General features: G+C 43.5%; 1 protein-coding gene across 3 annotated transcripts in view; it reads right to left on the minus strand.

The window, feature by feature from the left end:
- The window catches only part of GRAMD4 (GRAM domain containing 4), a 124,692-nt gene that overhangs the window by 35,174 nt on the left and 75,498 nt on the right, over positions 1 to 14,020 (minus strand). For all 3 annotated transcript variants that reach the window (XM_054988365.1, XM_054988366.1, XM_054988364.1), the window contains exons 5-7: positions 6,530 to 6,591; positions 4,102 to 4,234; positions 2,553 to 2,578 (exon numbers count right to left, since the gene is read on the minus strand). In XM_054988365.1, coding sequence (XP_054844340.1) covers positions 2,553 to 2,578; positions 4,102 to 4,234; positions 6,530 to 6,591 — 221 coding nt within the window. The remainder of the gene's footprint in view (positions 1 to 2,552; positions 2,579 to 4,101; positions 4,235 to 6,529; positions 6,592 to 14,020) is intronic.

A 14,020-nucleotide genomic window follows, 5' to 3' on the forward strand; every position in this document is an offset into this window, starting at 1 on the left:
AGTATCTGAAAAGGGCTTTGACTCAGTGGAGTACCCTGAGGTCTGCAGTAAAAGGGAAGGTGTGCTGTGTTTGTGCATAAATTGGAGCGCCTAACCGGTCAAGGGGTGTCCAACAAAGAAAGAACTTTAAAGAGTTCAAGTCTGACAACACCAACCTCTCTCATCTAAGTCAGCAACCCAAGAAACTAAACCATACCAAGTGTTCTGTGCCTCACATCAGTGAAGTCATCCATGCCAAAATCTCCTACTTACTTCAGCTTTTAAGTACCTGCCTACATTTCTACCTGTCTAACCTACCTGTAAATAACCCTTCTGCTTCCTTTTAAAACTCTCCCCCCACAAAAAAAGGAGATAGGACAGATTCATGGAGGATAGGGGCTACCAGCCATGATGATTGCAGGGAACCTCCATATTCAGAAGCAGTAATCCCAGTGAATGGCAGTGCCAGGAGGCAACACCAGGGGAAGGCCTTGGCCACTGTGCCTTCTGCCTTGGCCCTCCATAGTAACTCACTGGCTCCTGTGTTAGACAGGATGCTAGACTAGTTTGATCCAGCCAGGCTCTTCTTGTGTTCTTATGTGCAGAAGACTCATCTGTGTAATGAGTGGCCACGCAGGGAGGGAGAGAGGGCACAAGGGTGCTGGTTCCACCCTAGAGTTTCCAGGTGCCCGACAGTGGAGGGCAAACTCCCGGGGGCTTGACACCTTGCTCGCTGATCCGCCAGCGATCCATGGGAGGGGGCAAGCCCCGGGGGCAAGCCACCAGTAGGCGCCCCAGAAACATGCATAGTGCATGTGCACTCCCAGGGAGCACAATGGCGCCACTTCCGGGAGGGACGTCGTTGTGTCAGCTGCTCATCATTTGGGGCCGATTTTGGCCCTAAATGGGCTGAATCAACTCCACGCAGAGCACAGGAGCGCTTGCTCATCCGGCACAAGGACGTCACCCGCAGAAACAATGTAATCACGCATGTGCCAATAACGCACACATGCTTTGCATGTGCGCAACAGACGATACGCTGGTGGCACAAGGTAAGTGCCAGGCCCCCTCCCCCAACCAGGATGGTAGAGGGATGTGGCAACCCTACTCCACGCCCACATTTGCAGAGTTGTTTGCATGCTGTAGACCTGCAGAGGAAGTGCCCAGAAGCACATCTCTGCTGATCGCAGGAACAGGGAGTCTGAATGGGCACCTCCTCCTGCACTGTGCAGACAACTCAGTGATTGCATGGGAAGAGGCGGGGTCAGCATACATGTGGTGAGTCAGTGGGCAGGTGGGTCTTCTGCACAGGGCTCCTGTGAACAATTATGTAAAACCAGAGGGACCGAAATGGCAGTTCAGGAGATACTGGTGGATTTCCTCTAATTTCTAGTGGCTTTAAAAACAACTTTAGAACAAAGATGTCACTACAGTCTCTAACCCTAGAATTGAGATTAGCTTCCAGAAAGCTCTGAATTTAGTAATCATTTCAAATAAGCATGTTTGAGCATCTATCACTTCTTAGCAGAGCATATCAACAAACTGCTAGTGGGAGAACATAATTTTTTTAAAAAAAATACGATCTTTTCCCTACACAGTATTCAATTTTAGATCGACTAAAGACCAAAACAAGCGGTCTCCATGTAAATTCTTACTGCTATATCTTAATATGGTCTAATGCTTCTATACAAATCATTTCTATTCAGCTTAACTATTATGCCAAAGTTTCCATATCATGCATTCTACCCCGTCACTAATACTTAACCATTTTCATCTTATCAGATCCTAACCTTACATTCAGTCTATTACAATATATCAATATACCATCGTATTTAGTTTGTGAAGATACACAGGAGTTGGAATAGGAGATGTAATATTGATGAACTCTGATTAAGGTATGTTCTGTGTACTCTTTATTTTATTATAACAACTCTTGTAGTGCAAAATCTTATTGTTCCCTTGAACCTATTACACTCCTTTCTTTTTTCTGTACCCCTCTTTGCTCAGATAGATAGATAGATAGATAGATAGATAGATAGATAGATAGATAGATAGATAGATAGATAGATAGATAGATAGATAGATAGATAGATAGATAGATAGATAGATAGATAGATAGATAGATAGATAGATAGATAGATAGATAGATAGATAGATAGATAGATAGATAGATAGATAGATAGATAGATAGATAGATAGATAGATAGATAAAAAGGAAAGGAGATGGAGCAACTGGAAAGTTATTTTAAACAGGAGCTGGTTAACTGACAACTTGCAGCAACATATGGCTAGTGTAAAATGTAATACTTGCAAATAGCTTCTCGATGTTGCCAAGTTATGCTTCTTACATTTCAGATGTATGTAATATTGGATGCTAAAAGTACAGTTTATTTCCCATGCTGGCCTTGTTCTACATTCCATCTCTTGTCAGCTAATAAATTTGTATGCACAGTATTGTTTACAAGATCCACTTAAATACCGCTCTGTTCTTTTTGCATATTACACATAAAGAAGGAGCTGAAGCAAAATGTCACCAACATTGCAAAAATACAATGGCAGCATTGGATACTTACTTAATCGTCTCATATTTTCAGTAAGCCTGTAAAATAAATGGTGGGAAATTTGAATTTGCTTCTTGGAAGTATACACACATTTCTGTTCACTCTGATGCCTCTGGCACAGACACAGTTCTAAAAGAGCATGTGCCATATGACAGCAAATAAATGGTACGACATTATGCTATGCACCACTACCTGGGAGTAATTCTGGCATAGGACTCAGCTGTACACAGACAACAATAAACTTCACAAAGGAGTAAGGCTGAATTACACGTGTCTAACCAGAAAACAAATTACACCATGATTATCTAACTACACTGACGGAGTCCTAAGTCAGTCACATAAACATATAATTCAATATCTGAAATATATACCATCAGAAAATCATCAAACATCAAGCACGTAAGTACCAAATGTACCATCAATGAATCTTAACACAGTCTTATAAACAGGGGGCACATCAAAAAATTAATATTATTAGCATATATTTCTTAAAGTGTACAGTGCTTCAGGTGTATAGTTATTAATTGTAGGAAAGTCCAAGGTAAGTCATGCCAAAATTTTGCTAAACGTAAATTCTTTTTGTTGCAGGGCCAGCCAATGCCTTCCCTCTGGGAACCAGGGCGCAGCTTCGCTTGGCTTTGCCTTTGCTTGACACAGAGCCGGCTTGCTTCCTGTGTTTCGTCCTTCGTCCTCAGAAGCATGCCGAACTTTCATAGCATCATAGAGTTGGAAGGGGCCATACAGACCATCTAGTCCAACCCCCTGCCCAGTGCAGGATCAGCCTAAAGCATCTCTGACAAGTATTCATCCAGCCTCTTCTTGAAAACTGTCAGTGAGGGGGAGCTCACCACCTCCCTAGGCAGCTGATTCCACTTTTGAACTACTCTGACCGTGAAAAAGTTTTTCCTAATATCCAGCCAGTACCTTTGTGCATGTAGTTTTAGCCCATTGCTTCGGGTCCTGCCCTCTGCTGCCAACTGGAACAGCTCTTTGCCCTCCTCCAAATGACAGCCTTTCAAATATTTAAAGGTAGCAATCATGTCCCCCCTCAACCTCCTCTTCTCCAAACTAAACATTCCCAAGGCCCTCAGCCTTTCCTCGTAGGGCTCAGTCTCCAGACTCCTGATCATCCTCATCGCTCTCCTCTGCACCCTCTCGATTTTGGCCACATCCTTTTTGAAGTGAGGCCTCCAGAACTGCACACAATACTCCAGGTGCGGCATGACCAAGGCAGTATAGAGAGGGGCTATGACCTCCTGCAATTTTGACGCTATGGCCCCTTTGATACAACCCAAGATTGAATTAGCCTTTTTTGCCACCACATCACACTGACTGCTCATATTTAGTTTACAGTCCACTCTTACCCCAAGATCCCTTTCACATATACTACTGCCCAGAAGTGTATCCCCCATCCAGTATTTGTGCTTCCCATTTTTCATTTTATTACACAATTTTTCCTTTCAAAGAAGTATGAATTAGGAAGTCTTAGCACAGCCTATACACTTGAGCAAGTGTTACTCACAATACTTCATAGTATTTAGATAATAAAAACAGGATTTACCTTCTAGCACTCAGCGGCTCTTCCGTTTCCACGGTGTTTTCTTCTGGCTGAAATCTGAAGTCTTCAATGTATTCCCCAAATTTGTCATAAACCCACTTTTGAATTCTCGAGCACATCGTGTGGCTACGTTTATCTAATGATCAAAACACACAATGCTTTGATTGCTTTTCAACAACAGGCCTACAGTAGTGGCATGTGTGCACAATTTTAAAGTTTAGACAGGATTCTCAGATGGCAGGAGAATTGGCCCTGGCTGGGATAAGTACTGGCACAATACTATACGGACAGAACATTTCCTGAGACTAAAGATTGTGGTCATAGGATCTCTCATAGGAAAACCTGCCCACACTTGACTGCATTAATATAAAACTGTTTACCCATCAACCCGTGAATTCCAGAGTCCCACCTTGGGGCCGGCACTAGGAAGTCACAAGCAGCTTTTAAATTAGGAACCTGCACTGTGGTTTAGTATTCTGAAAAGAACCCAGCAACTGATGATAAGGATGGTTGCGTTCCATTTGGCTCAGATCCTTGCATCTTGGCAGGCCACCAACGCTTGGCCCTTTTCAGATTTCCAAGGCCAGCATAAGAGGGACACACCCTCTCCAACCTAATCAATGACCTAAATGTTTTCCATGATACGAAGGATGAAGAGGCCACAGAACTGTTCTCTGTTGGCATAATTTAGTATAAGCATGTTGGAATTTGGAACAGGTTATGGTTTGGAAACTCAAGCCACAGGCTAGATTCTAAATGATGGTTAGCACAAACCAGGGCTTTTTTTCTGGCAAAAGAGCTGGTGGAAATCAGTCGGTTGCCAGTACAGGGGGAAACTCTGGGAGGAGGTGGTGCCCCTGGTACCACTTGTGCGCGTGCAAAGTGCACGCATGCTCCCAAGGCCAATGATGTCACTTTGGGTCAGCTGGAACAAGCGGGGAGTTTTTAAAAGTTTAAATCGCCCTCGGTGAAAATGGTCATATGGCTGGTGGCCCCGCCCCCTGATCTCCAGACAGAGGGGAGTTGAGATTGCCCTCTGCAAGGGAAATATACCGGCAAGGGCAATATACCGCCCTCTGCAAGGGCAATCTCAACTCCCCTCTGTCTGGAGATCAGGGGGCGGGGCCACCAGCCATACGACCATTTTCAAGAGGTTCCGGAACTCCGTTCCACCACGTTCCAGCTGAAAAAAAGCCCTGGCACAAACTATGGTTTGGCACTATGTCTGAACTGACTCCTTCCCCTAAAAAAGATATGCATGCAAAAAAAGAATTCCACTGTTTGAATACCAACATGTTTGAACTTTCAGATTTCATTTTACGGGGCCCAAAGAACAGAGAAAACTGTTCGAGAAGCAGTGACAACATATGATTTCTTCAATGCTTCTGGATCTAACATTTGGTGAAAAAAGTAGTTCCTAGAGAGCAAGTTTTAAGAATGAAAAAGGGGGTAGACATAACTAAGGCGGAATATTCCCACAGCAATCACGAGACTGAAATTTAAACCACTTTGCACTGTGGCTCACACATAAAAGAGAGAAAAGTTCATATAACGATCACAAGACAGGAATGGAAACAGCTCACTCATACAGGATGAGTAGGACATTAACAGTCTTATGAGCAATTTCTCCCAAAAGCTTTGTTTCAAGCAGAAATTGACCCATAAACCATTTGTCAGGTAAATGATCAATCTTGGAAGATCACCCACTTGGACAGCACTCAAAAGGGTGATCTCTGTTCCCCCCTTTACGGCACAGATGAGAGCCAAACTACAAGTGACACCTGACACAGGTTGGACACTTGTCAGCTTCCCTCAAGTTTTGATGGGAAATGTAGGCAAGCTTGGCGGAATGTTGGGCAAGTGACAGTTGAAAAGTCCATTGGACAGCAGTCGGAGAGCCAAGCTGCAAGACCAGGACGCCTACATTTCCCATCAAAAGGTGAGGGAAGCTGACAAGTGTCCAACCTGTGTCAGGCATCACTTGTAGTTTGGCTCTGAGTTATTGTAAGGAACCCAGTGTCACCCAACAAAGAGAGCCACTCCTGGGGGCAATCAAGAATCTACTGGTTGGGACACCTTTTTGGAGCTCTAGCTACCAAACGTTCATGGAAATAAGTCTGAGGAGAACATTTTACTGGAAAATATGAGAACTTTCCACTTGCCACAACTGACTGATGAGGCAATGGGCTGGTCTGCTGAAAGCTACTTTGGCTCACTAGTTGTTGACCAGCACACACTCAACACAACAATATTTTTCAACATGAACAGAATAATAACATAATAATAATAACATCTGATTTATATACCGCCCTTAAGGACAACTGAATGCCCATTCAGAACTACATATTCCCCCTGAATATTTCGCATCATCTTCTTCAGTGAGGAGATAACCTGAGCGAAATCACTCCAAGAGCTCACTGGGACCCCCTACCTGTTCCATTGGCTTGTGTCTGCGCTTTTGTGGGCTGCTGAGTAGGAGGTGGCTCTTCTGTTCTAGAACAAAAAAAGTGTTAAAATTAGTGTACGGTGTATCCATTAAACAAAGCATAGCCATACTTTTACTCATTTGCTTTCAGTCCCTTGAGACAAGTGAAGTAGACAGATATGGTACACATTTGTTTCTTCATGACAATTCAAGACTCTTTCTTAAGGGTATAACTGAGCCCAAAAGGGGATGGCTAAAGTTTGCTTTAGCTGCTGAATTATTTAATTATTTTTATCAACATTTTCAATGTTGTAGTCACACAAGTTGCCCGAAGAAAGTAACAAGCTCCTAGGCTACTAGCAGACCACTTATCCCTTTGTGAATACCTAAGGATCTACAGCCAACATTTTGCTTACTAAAACCCTGTCTCTTTATCTTCTTCCATGTAATAAAAAAAAAACCACAAGAAGCAGCTTTATACAGAGGCAGACTATTGGTCCATCTTTAGCAGAGTAATGTCTAGGCAGATCGGCAGCAGTTCTCTAGGGTTTTCTGGCAGACAGAATTCTCTCTCAACAATGGCTAATTCCAGATGTTGTAGACGGTGTTATCCACTCAACCGATACAAAAAAGAATGTCTCATTCTAGGAACATAAAGTTGTTCATGTATGACTATAATGACAGTGCAAAAAGCAAACCACTTCATCTCCCCATGAACAGGAAAAAATCACTTAGAAAAGAGAACAGACATGGATAAAGGTTACCGTTCAGAAGAGGCAGCTGGGCAAAGAGAGACAAGAGAGAGAATGAACACTAACCCACTCTTCTTGTGGGACACAGCAGAGAAACAATTAGACGGCAGGGGGAAGCATTAAAAGACAGTGAGCAGTTTTACATTTCACTAGTGATAGTGAGGTTGTGTATCACGGTGTCTCCACACCTACTGCAACTGATTCCGGACAAAGAACACATATCCGGTTCTACTGCTTATCTTCTTGAAACGATGAGTTTTCCACACCATTCTTCTTGTTTTATCTGTTCTGGTTTGGCAGCACCCTTTGTACTACTAACTATTTTCACACACATTTACAAGAAGTTGGCCAAATCAGTATGAACTGCAGCCTCCCGATAGATAAAATTCTTAAACTTCCTAGAAGTAAACAGCACAGCTGAAAAGACAGACTTTTTTCCTTTAGCAACTCAATGGCCTACTCTTGTTCCGACAAGTCCAAGCGGTTTTAAAGTTTCACACAGCTCCCAAATGACAAGGTTTGTTTTCCTGGCATTAGGAAAGGCACAAGCTTGCCAAATGGGCATGCCCATGCCATTGAAAAGCAAGTGAACAAATCTTGTTTCATTTTTTTCATCCATCATTGTGCTGGTGCATTCTTGTGTTGCTTTTGTGGATGTACACTATGAAGGAATCTCCCAAAAGAGCAAACACTAAACCCAGGGCTCATTTTGAGGGGGAACGCACCGGAACACAGTTCCGGCAGTTCCCCAAAGAGGTCACATGTCAGGTGGCCCCACCCACCTGACTCTCGGCCATTTTGGGCCCGTTTTGGCCTGGATTGGGGCTGAAACAGCCTGGATTGGGCCTCTGATGGGTGCTGGATCACTCTCCTGCTCAGCAGCAGCCAGATCCTGACCATTTTGGTCCCCTTTTCTGCCATTTTCAGCCCCTTTTTGCCATTTTGGGCCCAATTTCAGCCCTGAATGGCCAGGATTGGGTCCAAAACAGCCAGGATAGGTGATCTCAGGGGGTGTGGCATACACAAATCAGTTATGCTAATGACACACCTCCAGTGCTGTCAAGGGGCGTGGCATATGCTAATGAGTTATGCTAATGAGCTATGCTAATGAGTTCCTCCAGCTCTTTTTCTACAAAATGACTCCTGACTAAACCTATCAAGATGAAGCGGCAAGCATGTTTCCCTCACAATGTCTAGCCTCGAACTGCAGTGCAATCCTAAATAGAACTGAAAATGGCGTCTGAAGGGCAGAACTCTGCTTAAGGGCGCGCTGCTAGAGCCACTTTACAACCATACTTGGAAGCACAGTCTTTAAACCAAAGAGAGATTCGGATTTTACCATCTGTCTGTGGTCATATCATGGGGTGGGGTGGGAGAGACGATGTCGATGCACTTTAAGACACTGAACTTAGCCGAATTTTGCAGGGCATCTTGGAGCGCTGTCTAAAAGAGGTGATGCGAATCGCTCTCCTCTGCACCTGTTTTAACATCTTAATTTTCTTAATTGATAAAATGTTGTTTCTTCTGAGGATGGCGGTATCACCCAATTCAGGCTCATATGTGTTGAGCTGCACAGCAATTAAAGCAGCACACATTGTGATTCAGAGCTGGTCATGAATGGCTAATGACATATAATTTCACACAGCAGCAAAGTGCAGGTTTACATATTTCCATTCAGCTCCAACCCACAGAAACACCCAAGAGTCGGTGCCAAGGAATTAGCAAGCAGTTTTATTTTTACAGCTGGCATCCAAGAAGCACATGTCGAAAAGGAAACCCGACCCCAAGCTGCCTCCAGAACATGCTGAAGTTCCAGTGCAGATCCTGGGACGCTGCGCTGGCTGAAAAAAACACTGCAATTTGCTTTATTGAATCTGTTCGAAATACCCACCTCACCCATCTCCAAAGACTTGGCCTCGTACAAGTTCCCAAAGCAATTAAATACTATTATGACCGAAACAAGAACAATATCGAGGTAGGTACCTTACGCAATAACTGCCATGAGTCTTCGGGTGGACTTAATTGTTCTAATTGTGTCCTAAAGAACAGGAGACATTCACACCCATGAACTATCACCTATTACTGATTTTTTTTTAAAAAAACTGTTTATACTTTCAAAGATGTTTAATAATGCATTTATCATTTTTATCCCAACCTTCCCTCAAGCATGTCAGGGTATCATACAAGGCTCCTCCTTCTTCTATTTTATATTCACAACACCCTTGCAAGGTAGGTTCAGCTGAGAAAGTGACTCGCTCAATATCGCACCAAGAACTTCACAGCTGATTGAGGATCTAAACCCAAGATGCTCTACCCACTATACCACATGGGCTCTGCATTAAATCGCTGGAGAGGCTAACTCTGACAAAAATAGGCCAGGGATAATAGGCCAGAAGACAATGGGCTTGGAAAAGTGTGTTACTCTGCTTAGGGTGGCACTGGAAAGTATGACTCGTAAACACTAAGAGCCAAGCTACAAGTGACGAATTACACTTGCCTGGCAAGTGAACAGACTCACGTGTATTCCTCCCTGTTCACTTGCACTACGTGATCAAGTGGAGTGCAAGTAGAGCGCAAGTGAACAGGGAGGAATACACGTGAGTCTGTTCACTTGCCAGGCAAGTGTCATTCGTCACTTGTAGCTTGGCTCTAAGCCACAAAATTGAAAATGCTCATCACCGTATGCCAATCGAAGCAGGAAAGCCCAGCAGTGCACTGACCTCAAATCTCTGTACCCGTATATCATCATCATCATCGTCGTCATCGTCATCATCATCTATTTGATTTGATTTATAGCCCACCCTCCCCACAAGCAGGCTCAGGGCGGGTTACAACAATGTGATACAAAAATAGAACATTTAAATACATGCCGGCCTCCCACCTTTGGGGGCGGGGGTTCTCCCCACCATTGCACTTTAATGTACTGGGTTAATTTATTTTATTACTGCTTATTGTATGTTGATTTTAGAATTATTATTTTCTTGTTATTATTGATTTTAACTGTTGTTCACCGCCCAGAGCCCCTGAGGATGGGTGGTTTATAAATCGAAATCATCATCATCATCAAATACTTAAAATCAAAATCATCAATCTATACCGTCAAACCCCAGATGGCAGCCTCCTCCACTCTTCCCAACATAGTATAAACAAGGGGGGAAATAGGGTACAACTGATGTCATTACTATGACTTTGCATATGAGGGGGGCAGGTGGTTATGTAGCCCCCCTAGTGGGAGACTGGTTGGAAGGCATTCCCAAAGAAACCTGGTGGAACATCTCTGTCACACAGGTGCGCCGAAAAGATATAAGGTCTTGGTGGGCCCTGGTATCCTCCAACAGAGAGTCGGAGATATGGGCAATGGTAGCGCCCTGGAAAAGGGGGAATGGAATCTTATAATACGTTGACCCCCCAACATAGCAAAGGTGAGAGCCCTGACTGAGCAATTTTGCTTAGGAGTTTTGGGTGATTCCTCACAATCCTTCCCAAACAAAACAAACATTGGTCTGTCGCAGTTATAGTCCAGCCTTCACACACTCCTGAAAATTGGCATGTGAGTTAGATAGAAATATTTCAGACCAGAATAAGTAGCTATTTCATATATAATATCAATATTTACAGGCTATAAATAACTGACCACTGAAGCCAACTGAGCATTCTGCATATGCGTCAGAGGGGTGATCTCAGTTCTCCCGTCTCCCAGCTTTGTACATGGGCAGAGGACACTTGGAAAATGGCAAACATTGGATGAAAAGAAAGAGATTGTGGTAAGTGAAGAATCAATCATGGAAAGCCGACATGGTGAGAGTTTAGAGGGTCCGACTAGAAGCCGGGAGAGGGAGGTTTAAATCCCCACTCTGTCATGGAAGCTTCCTGGGTGGTCTCAGGCCAGTCATATTCAGTCCGGCCTCACCAACTGCACAGGGTTGTTGTGAAAAAAACAATGGGAAAGGCGCATACCATCTTGGAGGAAGGTCAAGATAAAAATGTGCTAGATGGATACATAATTAAATGACAGTAAATGTAAATAATGCACTGTGTGCACATCTAGTTGTAAAGGGCAAGACTGTAAGCATGGATAGAGCAGCCATGGACTAGGAAAAACAGAGATTTGCCTTGCTGTGACCCAGACTCCACCGAGCTACTTCTAAAGCACATTTGCCATGGCATGGTTTCAAAACATTTTTTCCCCCAATACATGCCCAAGTCTTCTTTTAAGGATCATCAGCGCAGAGTCCGTGGAAGCCGTGTGCCCTGGATTCCACAGTTCTCCTCCCACCAAGAGGCCAGAGAACAAAAGGCAACGGCGCTGATGACTGCCTTTTGCAATGGATCTTGAGCAGCCGTATAAAATACAGGCTTCCTGTTTACTAACTAGGAGAAAGTAGAACGTAAGGACAATTCGGCTCATTTCATTTATGCGGCTGCAATTTCCGACCTAATCTTATCTTGTCTAACATGAATGCCTTAGTCCTCTTAGCCAAATTACTGAGGGAGTGGATGGTTAGAGATTAGAAACGGGCGTATCAGTAACCTTTGGCTGGAGCTCATCCACATAATATGTAAGAGTCCTATTGCTCTTTCAATCTGTAAGTGGAGGCACTGATTCATCTTTGGTATTTTATGGTTGATTTAGTGCCAGTGGTAAAGCCCAATGGCTGATTCAGCACACGTTGGATAATGCACTTTCAATGCACTTTAGCTATCGTTTGGAAGTGGATTTTTTGTTTCACACTCAAAAAATTCAGTTCCAAATGATCTCTAAAGAGGATTGGAAGTGCATTATCCAATGTGTGCAGAATCAGCTTCTGTCAAATAAACCTTCGGGGGGGGGGGTGGACTAAGGACTCTCCAAAAGACCACAGAGATGACACAGAAAGTTGCATGTCTCTTCGGCAATTCTCTACAGCCAGGTCAGGAAAACATGGCCAATATCAGAAGCCTGGCACTAGAACCAAACATTAAATGGAAGGCAGGTGCACATATAATAATTTCCAAGTGCTAATTACAGGCAATTAAAATGTTCAAATCATTAGCTGTCCCACCAAACACGCCCTCCTCTTAACTAGGTTTTAGTATTGTTTTCCAGTACAGTTACAGTTAAACCCTAGTTCAGAAAAAGTTCCCCATTTGTCTATAAGGGAGACAAAACTGCTTTAGGGACATCTATCTATTTCTAAATGTCTACTCCTCAAAACAATTCACTCACAGAGTCTCTAATAATCAGGGCTTTTTTTCAGCAGGAACGTGGTGGAACGGAGTTCCGGCACCGCTTAAAAATGATCACATGGCTGGTGGCCCCGCCCCCTGATCTCCAGACAGAGGGGAGTTTAGATTGCCCTCCGCACCGCTGAGCGCCGCCCTGTTTGGAGATCAGGGGGCAGGGCCACCGGCCATGTGACCATTTTCGCCAAGGGCAATTTAAACTTTAAAAAACTCCCCCCTTGTTCCAGCTGACCCAAAGTGATGTCATTGTGAGGTCTTGAGTTCCACCACCTCTTTTCCCAGAAAAAAATCCCTGCTAATAATTAATCTCAAAAGATTACAAAACCTTCATTGTAAAGTCAGTCACTGGCCTGAGAGTGGAATATTTTAAAAAAGTTCACAGAAAACATAAAAAGCTGCAAAGATTAAGTCAAAATTTTAACTTGGCACTGGAAAGAGTGTGAGAGCATTTGCCAGCTCTCTTTGAAGAGGCATGGTACCACCACCAGAAAACCCCAAGGATTTCATCATATCTCATAGCCACGGCACACAGGAAAAACATCGAAATCCTAAGTGATTTATGGATACCAAGTTGACCCAAGTCAAATAATTAATCCACAAAAACAGAGACCCTGCGGAAATTTTAAAAATGCAGCACTCTCTGAATTGCTAATAATAAGGCATTGCTACCAGTAATTATAGTTTTGTGATACAATAAAACTAGCTCACAGCTTGTAGCAGTAGTGACAGAATGCAATTTAGATCCTTTCAAATCATTTAGACATTTGTTTTGCTGGCAAAGTGCCTCCCGGAGCAGATGCTACACTAAGTGCTAAGCAATCCCACGGCACCTACATAGAAAACCCTATAAAATTGACACCACTGTGCTTTTAGTATTAAATATGAGATTCTGAGAAAAACAAATAAAAGACTCTTAAAAGGAAGAATGCTTCCCACTTTCATTTTTTTGTAATGTGCCATCTTTTCTCCTTTCCACATAGATATGCTTCAGCAACTTCTAAGGCCTGCAAGTACCACACCAGCTCCAATCAGAGAGATCAAACACTGTGATAAGCGGATTTTCTTATGCCTGCAAAGTTGAGGCGATGGCTCAAAAAACCTCTCTCAAATCTGAAATGCTGCAATACGAATCCAGGCGTCTTATAAGGCTGTCTGCTGTGCTTCCAATCCCACTCATTTTGATGTTATGGTTTCTCCTCAAACAATAATGAACCAAATTGATCTTCTTGAGGAGTTACATCAGTGGACTCTCCCTGGGGGATGAATTTGGCTTCTTATGTATTTTTGTGGTATCTGAGACAGAACTTGAGAAGTGCTTGAAGCCACCCCAAGCATAACAAACCAAAAGAAAGGGAGGGGTGGCGTAGCATCTCTGTAGGACAGCAGGACAGTGACAAGCAGGCAAGAGAGACATCATTCACATGGTGCATGCCAGCTTTTGAACATGGCCACCGCAAAAACTTCCAAGAGATCTGATCTCTCTGGGTTTTACAACGGCTCCCAGACTTAAGTGGGAGACCGG

The sequence above is a fragment of the Eublepharis macularius genome, chromosome 9 (genome assembly GCF_028583425.1).
Source record: "Eublepharis macularius isolate TG4126 chromosome 9, MPM_Emac_v1.0, whole genome shotgun sequence".
NCBI classification, from domain to species: domain Eukaryota; kingdom Metazoa; phylum Chordata; class Lepidosauria; order Squamata; family Eublepharidae; genus Eublepharis; species Eublepharis macularius.